This window comes from Podarcis melisellensis, assembly GCF_964234715.1.
Source record: "Podarcis melisellensis genome assembly, chromosome: 2".
NCBI lineage: Eukaryota > Metazoa > Chordata > Lepidosauria > Squamata > Lacertidae > Podarcis > Podarcis melisellensis.
The window spans coordinates 4,362,803-4,376,591 of NC_138529.1; the positions used below are offsets into that span (position 1 = coordinate 4,362,803).

At 47.0% G+C, this 13,789-nt stretch overlaps 1 protein-coding gene across 5 annotated transcripts in view; it reads left to right on the top strand.

Annotated features, from left to right (window-relative positions):
• The window catches only part of TNS2 (tensin 2), a 130,126-nt gene that overhangs the window by 78,841 nt on the left and 37,496 nt on the right, over nucleotides 1-13,789 (top strand). For all 5 annotated transcript variants that reach the window (XM_081898093.1, XM_081898097.1, XM_081898095.1 and 2 more), the window contains one exon: nucleotides 10,244-10,282. In XM_081898093.1, the coding sequence (XP_081754219.1) occupies nucleotides 10,244-10,282 (39 nt within the window). The remainder of the gene's footprint in view (nucleotides 1-10,243; nucleotides 10,283-13,789) is intronic.

The window sequence follows — 13,789 nt, forward strand, 5'->3', positions numbered from 1 at the left end:
ACTTCCGTGGGGATTTTGCCCCCTTTCCTCCCCTGTGCAGCCCATACTTAGTGGGAGGGGGTGTTGAGAGACCCCCCAGAACAGCAGACGGGGGGGGGGGAGGAGAGGGATTTGCTCCGTCTGGCAAGCTGAAATGTTTGCCCTGATGGAACGATTGCCACAAAGCTGCCTTGAATTCCTCCCTATGTTCATATCCTGCCGTTCCTCGGGGTGACCCAAGATGACATTTGTGGTTCTTCCATGACCCCTCTTTGTCGCATCCTCACAATAACCCTGAGAGATGGGTTAGGCTGAGAGAGAGAGTGTGTGTGTCACAGGGCCAAGGTCTCTCAGCGAACTTTGTGGCTGAGGAGAGGTGTGAACCTGGGTCTCCAGAGTCCTAGCTCAATGCTCAAACCACTACACCATCTTGGGCACCAGATGCTGGGGATAAGCAAGGAGAGAAGGCCCCTCTTGCCTTCATGGCCTGTGGTCTTCCAGATACGTCTGTCTACTGCTGGAGACAGATTGCTGGACTAGGTGAACTTTGGTTTGGATTCAATAAGGGAGTCCTAACATTAGTATTCATAAGGTGCAGGGCAGTTTACAACCACAGTGTACATTGGGCTGGATCCAGACTTTGCCTCCTGTGAAAGCAAGGGCACTTTCCAGTCACGGAAGAATCCTACTGGCAGAACACGAAAGGAGCTGATTTTTGCTGAATGTCGTCTTCTCCTGAAGCCTGCTTTTTCTCCTGAAATTCGGCTTTGGAGGGCGGGGGGGGGGGTTGGCTCTAGAGAGTGTGGGTCTCCCCCCCCCTTTTTCCTCTCTCTCTCTCTCTCTCTCTCTCTCTCTCTCTCTCTCTCTCTCTCTCTCTTTCTTTTGGAGGAGAAGACATTCTCAGCTGCTCGGAAGCAACTTCTGTTTTCCCCTCCTATGTTGCTGGCCTGTAGCTCCAGCCTACATGGCCAACAGTCAAGGTTGATGCAAGTCATAACCCAACATTTGGACAGCACCAAGTTGTGGGAGGTTGTTCTAAGCAGAACCTGAGAAGTGGGGTATGAAATGCATAGCTCTTGAAAAGAAAAGTTCGTAAGTTTTTGCCTCTGCTGTTTATTTGGAGTCTCCCCTCCTTCTCTCTCTAAGTTGCCCACGATTCCCCAGCGGCATATGGCTTAGATCTTGCGTGACTCGTCCAGAGCAATTTGTTCTGCAGCCTCCTCCCTGGAATCTCTCCCCCTCCGCTGTTCCCCTGGTGGGGAGAGTTTCATCCTTGGACTCTGGCTGGCGGGAGGCCATTCAGGGGAGGCATCAGGGACAGTAAGAAGGCTGCCCTGCAAATCCCTTTGGTGAGCTTTCCTCGCACACAGGGCCTGGCAGATTGGAGGTGGTGTGGATTTCCACCCCTCCTGCAAGCTACAACGCCCTTTTTGTCTTCCCTTATGTCATGTTTTGCCTTCCCCTATAGTGAGTGGATTGGCTTGCATCCAAAAGTCATCTGGAACTGCTTTGCTCTTGTGAGCTCATGAGAGGTACCGCCATGCCGGATCAGACCAAAAGCTGCATCTCGTCCAGGATTCAGTCTCTGTCAGCCTCTGGAGAGGGTGAGCAGAGTGGGTGGGGCACATTTTTTGAATGCTTCCCTAGCTAGCGAAAACAAAAACTCCCTACCAGTAGAAAAGCAGTGCATCAGGAAGATGGGGTCAAGCTCAGCGCCTGCTCCTTCCTGCGCTGATTTTCTGCATGCAGGGAGATTTTTGTTTTAATTAACTTACTTTAATTTAAAATACTCACATAAGCCTTCCCATCACAGCTTACTAGAGGTGATTTAAAGAAAAAGAAAATGCACTTCAACAGGAAAATGGCCACAACTTAAAACTCAGCTTGCAGTTCTTTCAATTGAAACCATCAATTTACTAATTAAAGGTCCTTTTAAAAAGTTGATAAAGATGGGGCTATACGTTCTTCCTTTGGGGGAGAGTTCCAAGAATTCAAGGCCACTGTGGCAAAGATCCTGTGGCTCCTGCCTGTCAGCCTGACGGAGGGATTGAAAGCAGAGCCTCAGAAGCCGTCTCAAGGCCTGGGCAGGTTCATGTGGCTGCAAGCCGGCCTTCAAACAACCTGTTTCCAAACCCTTTATGGCACGGGCAGGGAAACTTTCAGCCCAAGGGCCATGTGTCAGTGGTGGGCAGAGCAGGGGTGCAAATTTTACCTTTGTCCAGTAGGCACGCTCCCACACATCTGTCCAGGCAGACTAAGGGCATTTTCAGAGTCCCAGGACATGTTCCAGCCAACCAAAAACACTTGGGCCAGTGACGGGTGTAGCCTGTGGAGCATTCTGAGAGCCAGCTAGAGTGGCCTCAAGGTCCACATTTGGGCCCCAGGCCGGAGGTTCCCCTCCCCAAGTTTATGGCTTCAAAGAGGGAGCCTAGAGCTTTCAATCAAACCTTTTATATTCCTTTAATGTAGAGGAGCATCAAAAATGTGATCCCCTGCAACCTCTCTAGTATCACCTCCTCCGTGCATAGGTCCTTAGAAGAGGCATAGGGAAGGCTGAGACCCAAGGCAGCCCAGATTTGAAGACTGATGCATAAATGGACCTGGCTAAGCTCCTTTCCTGCTCTGTGCCTCACCCCCACCCACCCCCCGCTGCTGCCTGTGGCATCTGGAAGGAGGGGAGTACAAAGCCCCCACCCCTCCAAGCTCAGAGGCCTGTCTATCCTTTGCAGATGTGCCATAAAAATGCAATGTCTTCCTTTTGCTAAGGAGCTGCCCAGCTCATCCGGCCGTGAGGCCTGCTAGCTGTGCAGTTGGCCTGTTGAGATGTACAGCCTAGACTTCCTCCTAGAGTTTCCCACATCCTGGCGACCTCCCCTCTGCCTCCCATGGGCTGGTCCAGATGTTTTCCCAGGCCAGGGCTTGCTGGAGGGATCAAGCCAGAGGGCTTGGGAGGGGGAGGCAAGAAGCTTCCTCCAGAACAGAGCGCACACACACACATCTGCTCCACATCCCAAAAGTTTCCCACAACCGAACCGCAGGAGAACATTAAAGATTGGAGGCCGTTTGTGTCTGAGAGAGAGGGCATGTGTATGTGGGGCAGGGTGTGGCGATGAGATGAAATGGGGCATGAGCAGTAGAGAGAACCCCAGACTAAAGACCCAAGTGCATTTGCAGAAAGTGGGAGAAAACTTGAATATGAGTAGAGAGATTAGTAAATGGATGGTGAATTATCCTGAGTTCTTTTCGACTACTCAGGCTACCACATCCCTTTAATCTGCTTCCAGTGGGTCAATGCATGCATTAATTGTGTCCTTTTGAAACTGCAATACTGAGGTTTCAATCTCATGCACGCATGCTTGGGATCAGGGGTGCCGACTTGCCCCCCACATTGCGGAGGCCCGGCGTCATGTGATGTCATATGCACATCATGCACAATGGAGGGGGCGAACCAGGCATTTACTAGCTTGCTGGCCCACACATTTTTCTGTTTAAAATGATGTGTGGCTGAAAGCAAAGACACACTTTTTAAAAAGCTTTGGATACTAGGAAGCTATTTCCGACCATCTTGGTGATGACTATTTATAGGTCTGCCTGTGAGTAAAAATTACATTTGTTGGACTTTGTTCTGGGGGCCAAATTAGACATGACATGCCCAACGTTTTTCCCTCCACGGCTAATCATAGTTCCAAAGTATGTGTGTGTGCTTTGGATCTGGGCCATGGCAGGGGAGCAAGCATTTGCTGATCCCCTCATGCCCTCCTCCATTATGCTGATCTAACCCTGTGGCTGCTATTAGCAATCAAAAAAGGTAACTGGAGATGCATTCCTGTGTCTCTGCTGTTAATTTCTCCCCTTTCTATGCCTACATGTATTCTTATTAGTAGCAGCATTTGGTGGTATTCAGCTCCTGTGTCACATTAGTGCAAGGATTTCCACATGGGACTCCCCCCACTTCCCCCACATGTACCCCCAGAAACACCTAGGACAGATTTAAGGGGAGAACAGGAAGGAGAGGGAGAGAATGGTCTATTGCACAAATAGAAATCCTTGTGCTGACAGAATGTTCATCTAGCCCTGTGTTTAATGTATTTTTAATCTTTTGTTGGAAGCTGCCCAGAGTGACTGGGGGAACCCAGCCAGATGGGTGGGCTAGAAATAATAAATTATTATCATTTATTATTATTATTATTATTATTATTATTATTATTATTATTATTAATATTATTATTTTGGATACTTAGAATCATAGAATTTGAGGGAAGGGCCCAAAGCCTACCCCCTGCAATGCAGGACTTGCAACTAAGGAACCCCTAACAGATGCCCATCTAAGTTGTTGTTATTGTTATTAGTATTGAATCACTTTTCACATAAATCTCAATCCTATAATAAAAACAAAGTAGAACAGTTTGAAAAATGATGCAAATAATTACCCAAAGCAGAGACCTAAAAAAAAGTATTCAATTGTTCCTGGAAATGTGTCTGTCAAATCTGAAGAGGAATGCTCTTCCACAAAATGGGCAGCCAAACTGAAAGCCTTGCTCCAAGTTGTTGTGGAGCACCTGATGGATTCAAGTTCCTGAAAGCTTTTCCTTAAGTTGGGGCTTATCCACACTTCCTCTCGTTCTGCTGGGAGAAATCGTTCTTTGAGCTCAGCTGGAGCAAAGGACAAATTGATTGCCTTTTGTTCCACTCTATCGCTAAGAGTGGGTTTTAACTTGGAAAGGAAGGGGCCAAGGGGTAGACCACTTGGACCTGTGTCTAGAAAGTGCTTTCCAGGCATGACACAAGCAGAAGTTTGGATGAGCCCTTAGTCTCTTAAGTTGCTACAAGATTCTCTTTGTTTTGACTATTAAGCTTTTCTCCTGCTTCCCGCTCTTGACTTCACTTCCCATCAATAATGGTGTAAAACATTATTTCAGAAGGTGTGGGGAAGGGAAAGAGGGGCGGATTATGAGTCATTGATTCCTAGGTCTCTTATTCCAAGTCATAATCCTTGCCCCTTTTTTCAGCCCCTGAAGCAGTAGATGACTGTAAGAGAGCAGGGGTGGGGAACTGGATCATGGTGGAGGGCCCAATCCTTCCCTTCCTCCCTCTCTCCCTGTAGGCCAAGTTTGACAGTTGGTAGCAGTCAACTAAGTGATAAAATTCCACAAGAATGCAGCAAATACATAAAAATCCAAAAACTGCATTCATTCCATCAGTGCAAAGAATGTGCAACAGAACGTTTCCGCACTCTCCTCCGCTTGCCTGCACTCTGTATCTTCCTCAAATCTGCTCAGGAAGGTTGTGGAGGGGAACTCAGAGAAGATTAAGTGTGTGCGATGGGAAAACTCCATCGCACAATTATAAACCCTTGCTCTAACTGAACAACTTTTACTTAGAGTTACATTGGATTCAACCCATAATTCACAGCCCTGTAATTTCTGGAATTGGGATTTGAAAGTGATAGGACTACGCTATTCAACTCTGGTTCCATTTTGAATGTTAACCCAGCTGTGCACAATCAGCTGTATAATTTTATCCCACCAGGTAGGTGTGTCCTACCCCCAGGATTCAAGATGCCTGCTCAGCCACAAAACAAAATCTGTGTATTCAAAACTCCCAAGCTTTGCTTCAAGAGGCAATTTAGATGAAGGATAGGGAGAAAGGGTGGGGAATCCTCTTTCTGCCCCAAAAGGCAAGTCATTCAGAGGGCAACAGCTGGCAGGTCACAGGGGCCTGATTTGATTCAAAATGCTTATTGATTGTTTTTCGGAGTGCTAATAACAATCTGGCAAATTAAACTGTCCCCCCAACTCCCCCAGGCTTCAGAAGAGAAGATATTCTCCATCCCACTTGGTGTTTGTTTGTTTCTTTAATTAAAGGCACAGGTCACAAAAGAATACCTCTTTTGTCTCTTTACTTAATTGCACCCTTGTTCACACACAGTGTAATTTCGGTTGTGTTGATAGTTGGTTTGACAAAGGCCCTCTGACCTGCCACTTTGCACCACATGATGGGACAGAGGCAGGAGCTGCAACTAGCTTTGACACCCAGACAAAACTACTTGGAAAGCCCCACAGCTTTCCAGGTCTGAAAAATACATAGGACCCATTGAGGCAATGTGTTTTGCATTTAAAAATTAAAATCTCATGAACTCAGTGGGCAGAGCATGAGACTCTTAATCTCAGGGTTGTGGGTTTGAGCCCTAGAAAGATTCCAGCTTTGCAGGGGGTTGGACTAGATGACCCTTGGGGTTCCTTCCGACTTTACAGTTCCTTTATTAGTATCATAGAATTGGAGGGTTGGAAGGAACCCTGAGGGCCTTCTAGTCCAGCCCCCTGCAATATCTCTTCCTCTTGCGCAGAGGGATCAGTTTTGTCCTGCAAAGGAGACTTGGCTCTTTCTTCCAACAACCAGAATCTTTGCCTGATGTTAGTTTGGAAGTTGCTTTGGAAGTTCTATTGCAGTGCAACACGGGAGCGTCTGACTCTTACCTACCTAGTTTTCATAATGCAGCCCAGGAACAGAAATAAACTCTTCTTAGTCTGGAGTGTGACCAAGATGGGAGCAGGGAAGAGTTTGTTTTTGTAAGGGAGCTTCTTAAGGAAAGATGATGGGCTCCAGCATGTAAGCGCAGGGTTCATGTGCGTAGTGGTAAAATCACCCTCCCCTTCCCCCCAAATGCAGCCGTTCGTTTCCTGTGTGTGACTCATGGAAAAACTTTACACATGTGCACAGGCATCCCAGCTCCTGTTTGTCTAGGTAGGAAGGGGGATTCTTTTTCTGTCAAAGCCACATTGCTTATGGGGGCAATCTCTTGGGGGCTGCTAAGTTTATTTGGGTGTGACTGAATCCAGCAGCGGGCACAACCATAGCCCAAAGTGGGCCTGCCCCCTACTTTTCTTTTTCCTGACGTCTCTTGTGCCCCCCCCTCTCTCTCTCTCACACACACAGAGTGACTGACACCCTCTTCATTCTCCCCATCCCAAGGGCTTCCTGCCTGTGGTATTTTGAAATTAGGTTGGAAGCCTAAGAGTCTGATCTGATTCTACATCATTTTGGTGATTTCATCACTAAGGGATTAATGATATGCTGTCATGAAGGGGGCAGCTGCATAAGGAAAAATAGATAAGGGGTATTTACAGTACATGTTAAAAGGGACGTGGGTGGCACTGCGGTCTAAACCACAGAGCCTAGGACTTGCCGATCAGAAGGTCGGCGGTTTGAATCCCTGCGACGAGGTGAGCTCCCGTTGCTTGGTCCCTGCTCCTGCCAACCTAGCAGTTTGAAAGCACGTCAAAGTGCAAGTAGATAAATAGGTACCACTCCGGTGGGAAGGTAAACGGCGTTTCCATGCGCTGCTCTGGTTTCGCCAGAAGCGGCTTAGTCATGCTGGCCACATGACCCGGAAATACTGTCTGCAGACAAACGTCAGCTCCCTCGGCCTGTAAAGCGAGATGAGCACGCAACCCCAGAGTCATACACGACTGGACTTAACTGTCAGGGGTCCTTTACCTTTTTATTTACATGCTGCAACTCCAAAACTCAGTGCTCATGCTAAAATTCGCAGGTTTAACAAAATGAATGCACATAAGCCTATCCTTTCTGACAGTTCTGAACCTGATCTTTAAAACTTTGCAAAACCTGTTTGGAAGTTACAGCAAAGCACGGCATTGTGGAGGGTGGAAAGGTTAAAATGAAAAAGCTGTGAGAGATGAGCTGGTAGCTCTCCCTTGCACGACACAAAGACTTTTCCTGCTACACACAACCTACGTATTACTCAAACAAGTCTTCAGAAGCAAGAGATCTAGGAACTTTCTTATATGATCCCATGGCAGAAACTTGATAATTTTTAAGACTTCAAATGCTGTGACAGAATCTGTACAAAATTCTATATAGATGGTGTTTCAGCTGCCTGTTTTGATTAGCAACTTGATTCAGTTTTGGAGATTATTCATTGCTGATTTTACGAATGATGCTTACAGAACCTGTTGATTGAATTGTTCTTTGGGAGCTTCAAGGCTCTACTTTTTTTTCAGTTGCAGTTTACATACCCTTATTTTAATAATATTTTAAGATGCCTTGGGTGAATTTTGATTTGGAGACGTGGCAAATAAATGATTTAAAATAACTATAATAAATAAATGTGCTTGTTGTGTAAAGCAGGGATGTGGCCTAACCCTCTTTGGACCGAGGGCTGCAGTCCCCCGTGGCCAACTGGAGGGGTGAATGCCAGGAGTGGGCATGACCCAAAGTAGGCGTGGCCACCCTTATCCCCCCCGCCCCCCCACCACATGACGCAGCCTCTGCTCCGCAGCAGATCTCTGCTGTACAGCTGATGAGGGAAGTTGGTCTCTTCATTGCTCATCAAATGATCAATTTGATTACTTGGGAGGGAAGCAAATTGCATCCCCATCAGGTAGGGGTGACAGGATCCCTCTGTTTCTCATTTTCCTCATCTTAAAAATATATATCTTCATGAAAATTCCTCAGCATTTTGGTGCGAATTTCCTCTAAACACATTTTTTGTTGGCAGTTTGTACACATTTTTGCAAGCAATTTCTCCTAACATAATGCTTTTGTGTGATATTGGCAGCCTGTTAATTTTTATACACCTTTTCCCTTAATGTAAGTGTTAAGTGTGAATTTTGAAGGATGGCTGTGTTTCTGTTCTTATATTGTTTCAGGAAGTCCAATTTTGATAAATTCAACTTTAAATGAAAAATTCAACTTTAAATGGAATTTCTCCCCACCCCTACCATCAAGGCAACCTCTCTCCCAAACTCCCAATCAGACCTTCTTTTTTTGGTTTTGCTGCCACTGCCAAATGATGGAGTATTTGGGGACTAGCAAAATGTGCTTGATCAGGCCTCCAGGACAGGGCTTAGGTACCCCTGCAATAAGGAAGCAATATTTCTGAATAATATCTGGTTTGAATCCATCTAGCAGCCAAATTCATCAAAGAATGTTGGAAAATCAAGCTGAAAAAAAGCAATCTATAAAAATTGCTCTTAGTTAGAGTGGTATGTCTAATATTAAAACTAATTTCATTTGGGGAGGTTTAATGGTATAGCCACATGGTCCCTCTTTCTCTCCTCAGGATGTTAAATAAAACCTTCCCTGTTTTCTGCTTCAAAGGGCATTTTACATGAAAGGAAAGGTGAAACAGAATCTTCCTATTTACAGGAATTGGCCATTTATGTACATCTCTTAATGTTTGGCGTTCTTATTAGGAAAGCAAATGAATCCTCCAGGAGAAGTGTTTGCCTAGCTCACAAATATTCTACTTAGAACTTCAAAAAATGTAGCATTATCCTATTTCAGGTTCACATTTTGATTTTTGTACGCCCTTATAAACATGTCTCTGGAGCAGTCTCTGGGGCCTGGGCGGGGGGGGGAGGAGCGGGGAAAGTGGCAGGCAAGGAGAGCATTAAGCATACTGATGTTTCTCTGTTCCAAATCCCCCCCCCCCCGAAACAGCTTTTATCTAACAAAGTACCACGGGCACTCAGGATTATATTTGTCTGTCATGTTTAGCTCTACTCTGATGTTCAGTTTTTGTTTGTTCACGGACACATACATGCACATTCATGTGTGCGCGTGTTGAGTGAAAGCCAGCAGTTGAACAAATATTAATAAATTCCGACTCAATTATTTGTTGCTAGTAACATCCATGGAGGAGCAAGGCGAGCCCCTTGCTGACGTGGCCTCATCCCTTAGATCAGGCTGCCAAGGGAGGTGGGGGTTCTCTGTCCCCTGAAAGCAGCAGTGCCAGAACCTGTAGAAGATGAAGGAGACGGCACTTGGTCCCTCCCTCTTCTCTCATAGGTCACCCAGGGATGCAAAGGCAGCTTCACCAGGTGAGATGGGAGAGCAGCCGGGCTGAATAGCCTCCCTGTGCTTCCCTCCTGGGTGTGGGGTGCAGCCTGTTTACATTTCTCTATATATAGCAGAGCCCCCACCGCTGTGCTGCCCGCTCTGCCTTCCAGCCGTGATGAATTGCTGCCTATGTGTGCGCCGTCATTGGAAGGGCCCAGCCCAGGCCAAAGCAAACACCCTGATGGGAAAAAGAGGCAGATCCTGCCTCTTAGAGAGGCAGTCCGAGGAGCTGAGCAAGAGTCTTTCTCCACTCCCCCCACTCCTGAGCATGGAGAGAGGAAGGGGTGGTTTGGTCATTGCAAAGCCCTGTTTGTGGGGATGCTGGCGAGCTGGGAGGCCTCCCAGCTGAGCAGCCAGGGATGTGCAGCCGGACTTTTCATTCTCTGTTTCTTCTCATTTCCAGGTAGCGTCATCCTGCCAGCCCCTCCCTCTACCTGAACTGGTAAGTGTGGATGTCTAGCCGTCCACTGTATGTTTTATGCCTTACCTGTGGCCTTTCCCCATCCCCTGCATAGTTGGTGTCTGCTGTGTTTTAGTTCAGTGAGGATGGGGATTTAGCACAAAGCATGACGGCATGTATTTCTAAATTCACCATGTTTTTTGGCCTTTCACCTGGCTTCACCTCTGCAAAGGTTTTGGCAGGCATATGCATCAGCAAACCAAACACTGATGGAGTTGTCTGTCTTGCACACTCCCAAGCAATTTAACATTTATTTGGAACTTTTAAAATGATGATAAACTAATTTATGTTGACAAAACCGCTACCAAGGATGAGGCAGGAGAGGTGTATGTGATACCAGAAGCCCCCAGTCAGCCTGTGCAATGCAGTCAGATCCTGCCCCATATCTACAGTTCCTTCATAGAATTATAGCATTCCCCAGGCGTTCCTTCCTAGAGAGAAGATTGTATATGAGCAAATCACAGTGGGTGACTCCGCTGCTTAAAGCAAGGGTGGGGATCCTGTGCCCTCCACATGTTGTTGAACTGCAACTCCCATCAGCCCCAGCCAGCGTGGCCACTGGCCTCAGCGATGATGGGAGTTGGAGCCCAACAGTTTATGGGGGGACAGTTGTTCCACAACCAGGAAGGCTAAATACTGGCAGGTGGGTGGATTCCAGCCACCACCACCTGCCATTGATGAAGTAGTTCTCTGATGAGCTATTCCTTATGAGCCAAACTGCAGTTGAGGTTATAGGTGGGTCTTTGCTGTGGAGGTTTGTGAGAGTACTCAGTAAGGAAAGTCCTTTCTTCAGAGTGCATAAATGCGTGGATGGGAATATGGAAGGGAGAGGTGGTTTCCTGGGTTGAAAGCCCAGCTGAGCTTTGGATTTGTTGTGTACTCTTGGACACGTCTTGGCAGTGGGATCCAAGGCCAGCCCAGCCATTAGGCAGGGTGAGGCTACTGCCTCAGGTGGCGGAAGCTCCTGAGGCAGCATTTCCACGGGCACCTCACCACCTCCACCAGCAGCAGCAAAGAAGCGGCGCCGGCATTGGCACCAGTTTCAGCCAAGATCAGGGCTATTTGGGGCATGATCTTGCCTGAAATTGGTGCCATGATGGAGCTGCTTCTCTGCCCGCAACGGATATGGCAGGGCACGTGGTGCAGGCAGTAGTGGCAGATAATTGTGGTGGCAGGAGCGGTGGCAACAGTAGTACAGGGCAGCACTTCCTGATTCGCCTCAGGTAGTGAAATGGGATGCACAGCCTGGTGGGAACAGTATTAGCCCGGCTCATAAGCTCGTAAGTGCTGCTGTGAGAATGTGAAAGAACAACTGCAAGGAACCAGACCAGATTAATGGCAGCAGGAAGCAAAATCTCCCACTGAAGAGGGAATGAAAGAAATGTTAATAATGCAACTTGAGAGATGCATTCCCTTGCTGCTGACATCTGAAGGGCCTATTTTCTCTGTGAGGGCCAAGACAGGAGTTGCAACCTTCCCTGTGAGCTAACCTGTTAGCAACTGGAAGGCATTCTATGCCACCCAGTGCAAGAAGGGCCAGCTAAAGCACAATGATTTTTTGGCTACTGTCTACCATACAGGAATGTTTCACAGAAATGCCACGATACAGATAAGAGGCTGTCCAACTTGCTTGCTCCAGAGGGCCTTGCAGACCCCCACCCCACTCCCAAATTGATTGTGGCCTTAACTTGCCTTGAATCTGGGATCAGCAAAGGTATTCTAGTGACCTCACAGGTCAGGAAGACTCAGGAGACTCAGCTCATGGCTGGTTTAGTGATTTAGGAGATGGATGGTCCCTTGACTCTAGCCTTGCAATGGAGGATGAATGTGGCTTCATGTTAGTTTTTAGAGAAGTCAAGATAGTAAGAAAGCTGTATGTGATCCTAATTATCTGTAGCTCCACTGTATTGTTTACTTTTCTCTCTTTTATTGATTGTCCTTTTTATGCTTTTCCTTGTTCTATTTGTCCTTTTTTGAAGTTTGTAACTGCTTTCTCTGCTTGCAAAGCAAAGCAAAAAACAAAACAAAACAAAATAAAGGCCTATCAGGTGGCTTGCCAGCTTTTTGCTGCAATGACAATGAGCTTGAAAGAACAGGTGTATCCTCTTTAAAGTGCAACCAAATGTCCCCCGCCTCTTCCCAGTCCTGAGTGCAGGCTCTGTTTCCCTCGCAGGTTGTCCCAAATTGAACAGACAGTAAAGGAAGTGAGAGACAAGTAGTCTCCAGGAAATGTAAAGAGGAACCAGGCTGACAACTTATTAATAGCTGTCCATTCAGTGACCAAGGTGTGGGGGGAGGGCAGGAATCGGGCCACATGGCCATTTTCTCAACACAATGAAATTGTAAGTCATTTGTGTTTGGCACGGCGAGACATTCTTTTGACTATGCTGACATTAAAAGATTGCAACCTGCCTTTCTGGCTGCAATAATCCATGCGAAGCAAAGAGTTCGCAAGCAAGGGTCAACAATTTTTGGCTGAGCTTGCTGACCAAGCCAAAAATGGCAGTTCCAGCTCTTAGCAGAATTTCTCAAGGGGCAAGCTGGGGGAAGCATGCATTGTTGGAGAAGCTCCCACCCCAAGGGAAAGGCAAGCTCATCAGGCTTGCCAGAGGGTGGTGCCACACTCTCTGGGGTGAGTGCATTTGTTGAAACCTTTTGCCAGGACATGGCAAGCTGCTGAATGCCCTCACCCCATCAAAACAGTGTGATCTGCTTGGGCCATATCAAGCTATCGTCTTATATCAACTTCACTACCTTATGATCAAGGAAAGAATGGTCATGTAAACTGCAGAGGTCACAAGGATGTGCATACTGTACTTGTTTCTTTTTTAAATTGTGAATTTGCAGTTCATTTAGGGAGGGTATAAGAAGTTTCTTAAAACTTAGGGTCTGCCACTGAAAATTGTACTCCCATATCAAGTTTTCCCTCTTCCCTTCTATAATATGTTTTAAAACCCACTCCTGTGTCATGACATCGTTGCTTTCCCTACTAGGTGTCGTGGGCAGTAGGGCTGTAGAAATGCACATTTTATGACATCAGAGGGGTTGTTGTTGTTGTTTAGTCGTTTAGTCGTGTCCGACTCTTCGTGACCCCATGGACCAGAGAACGCCAGGCACCTCTGTCCTCCACTGCCTCCCGCAGTTTGGTCAAACTCATGCTGGTAACCTCGAAAACACTATCCAACCATCTCGTCCTCTGCCGTCCCCTTCTCCTTGTGCCCTCCATCTTTCCCAACATCAGGGTCTTCTCCAGGGAGTCTTCTCTTCTCATGAGGTGGCCAAAGTACTGGAGCCTCAGCTTCACAATCTGTCCTTCCAGTGAGCACTCAGGGTTGATTTCCTTCAGTATGGAGAGGTTTGATCTTCTTGCAGTCCATGGGACTCTCAAGAGTCTCCTCCAGCACCATAATTCAAAAGCATCAATTCTTCAGCGATCAGCCTTCTTTATGGTCCAGCTCTCACTTCCATACATCACTACTGGGAAAACCA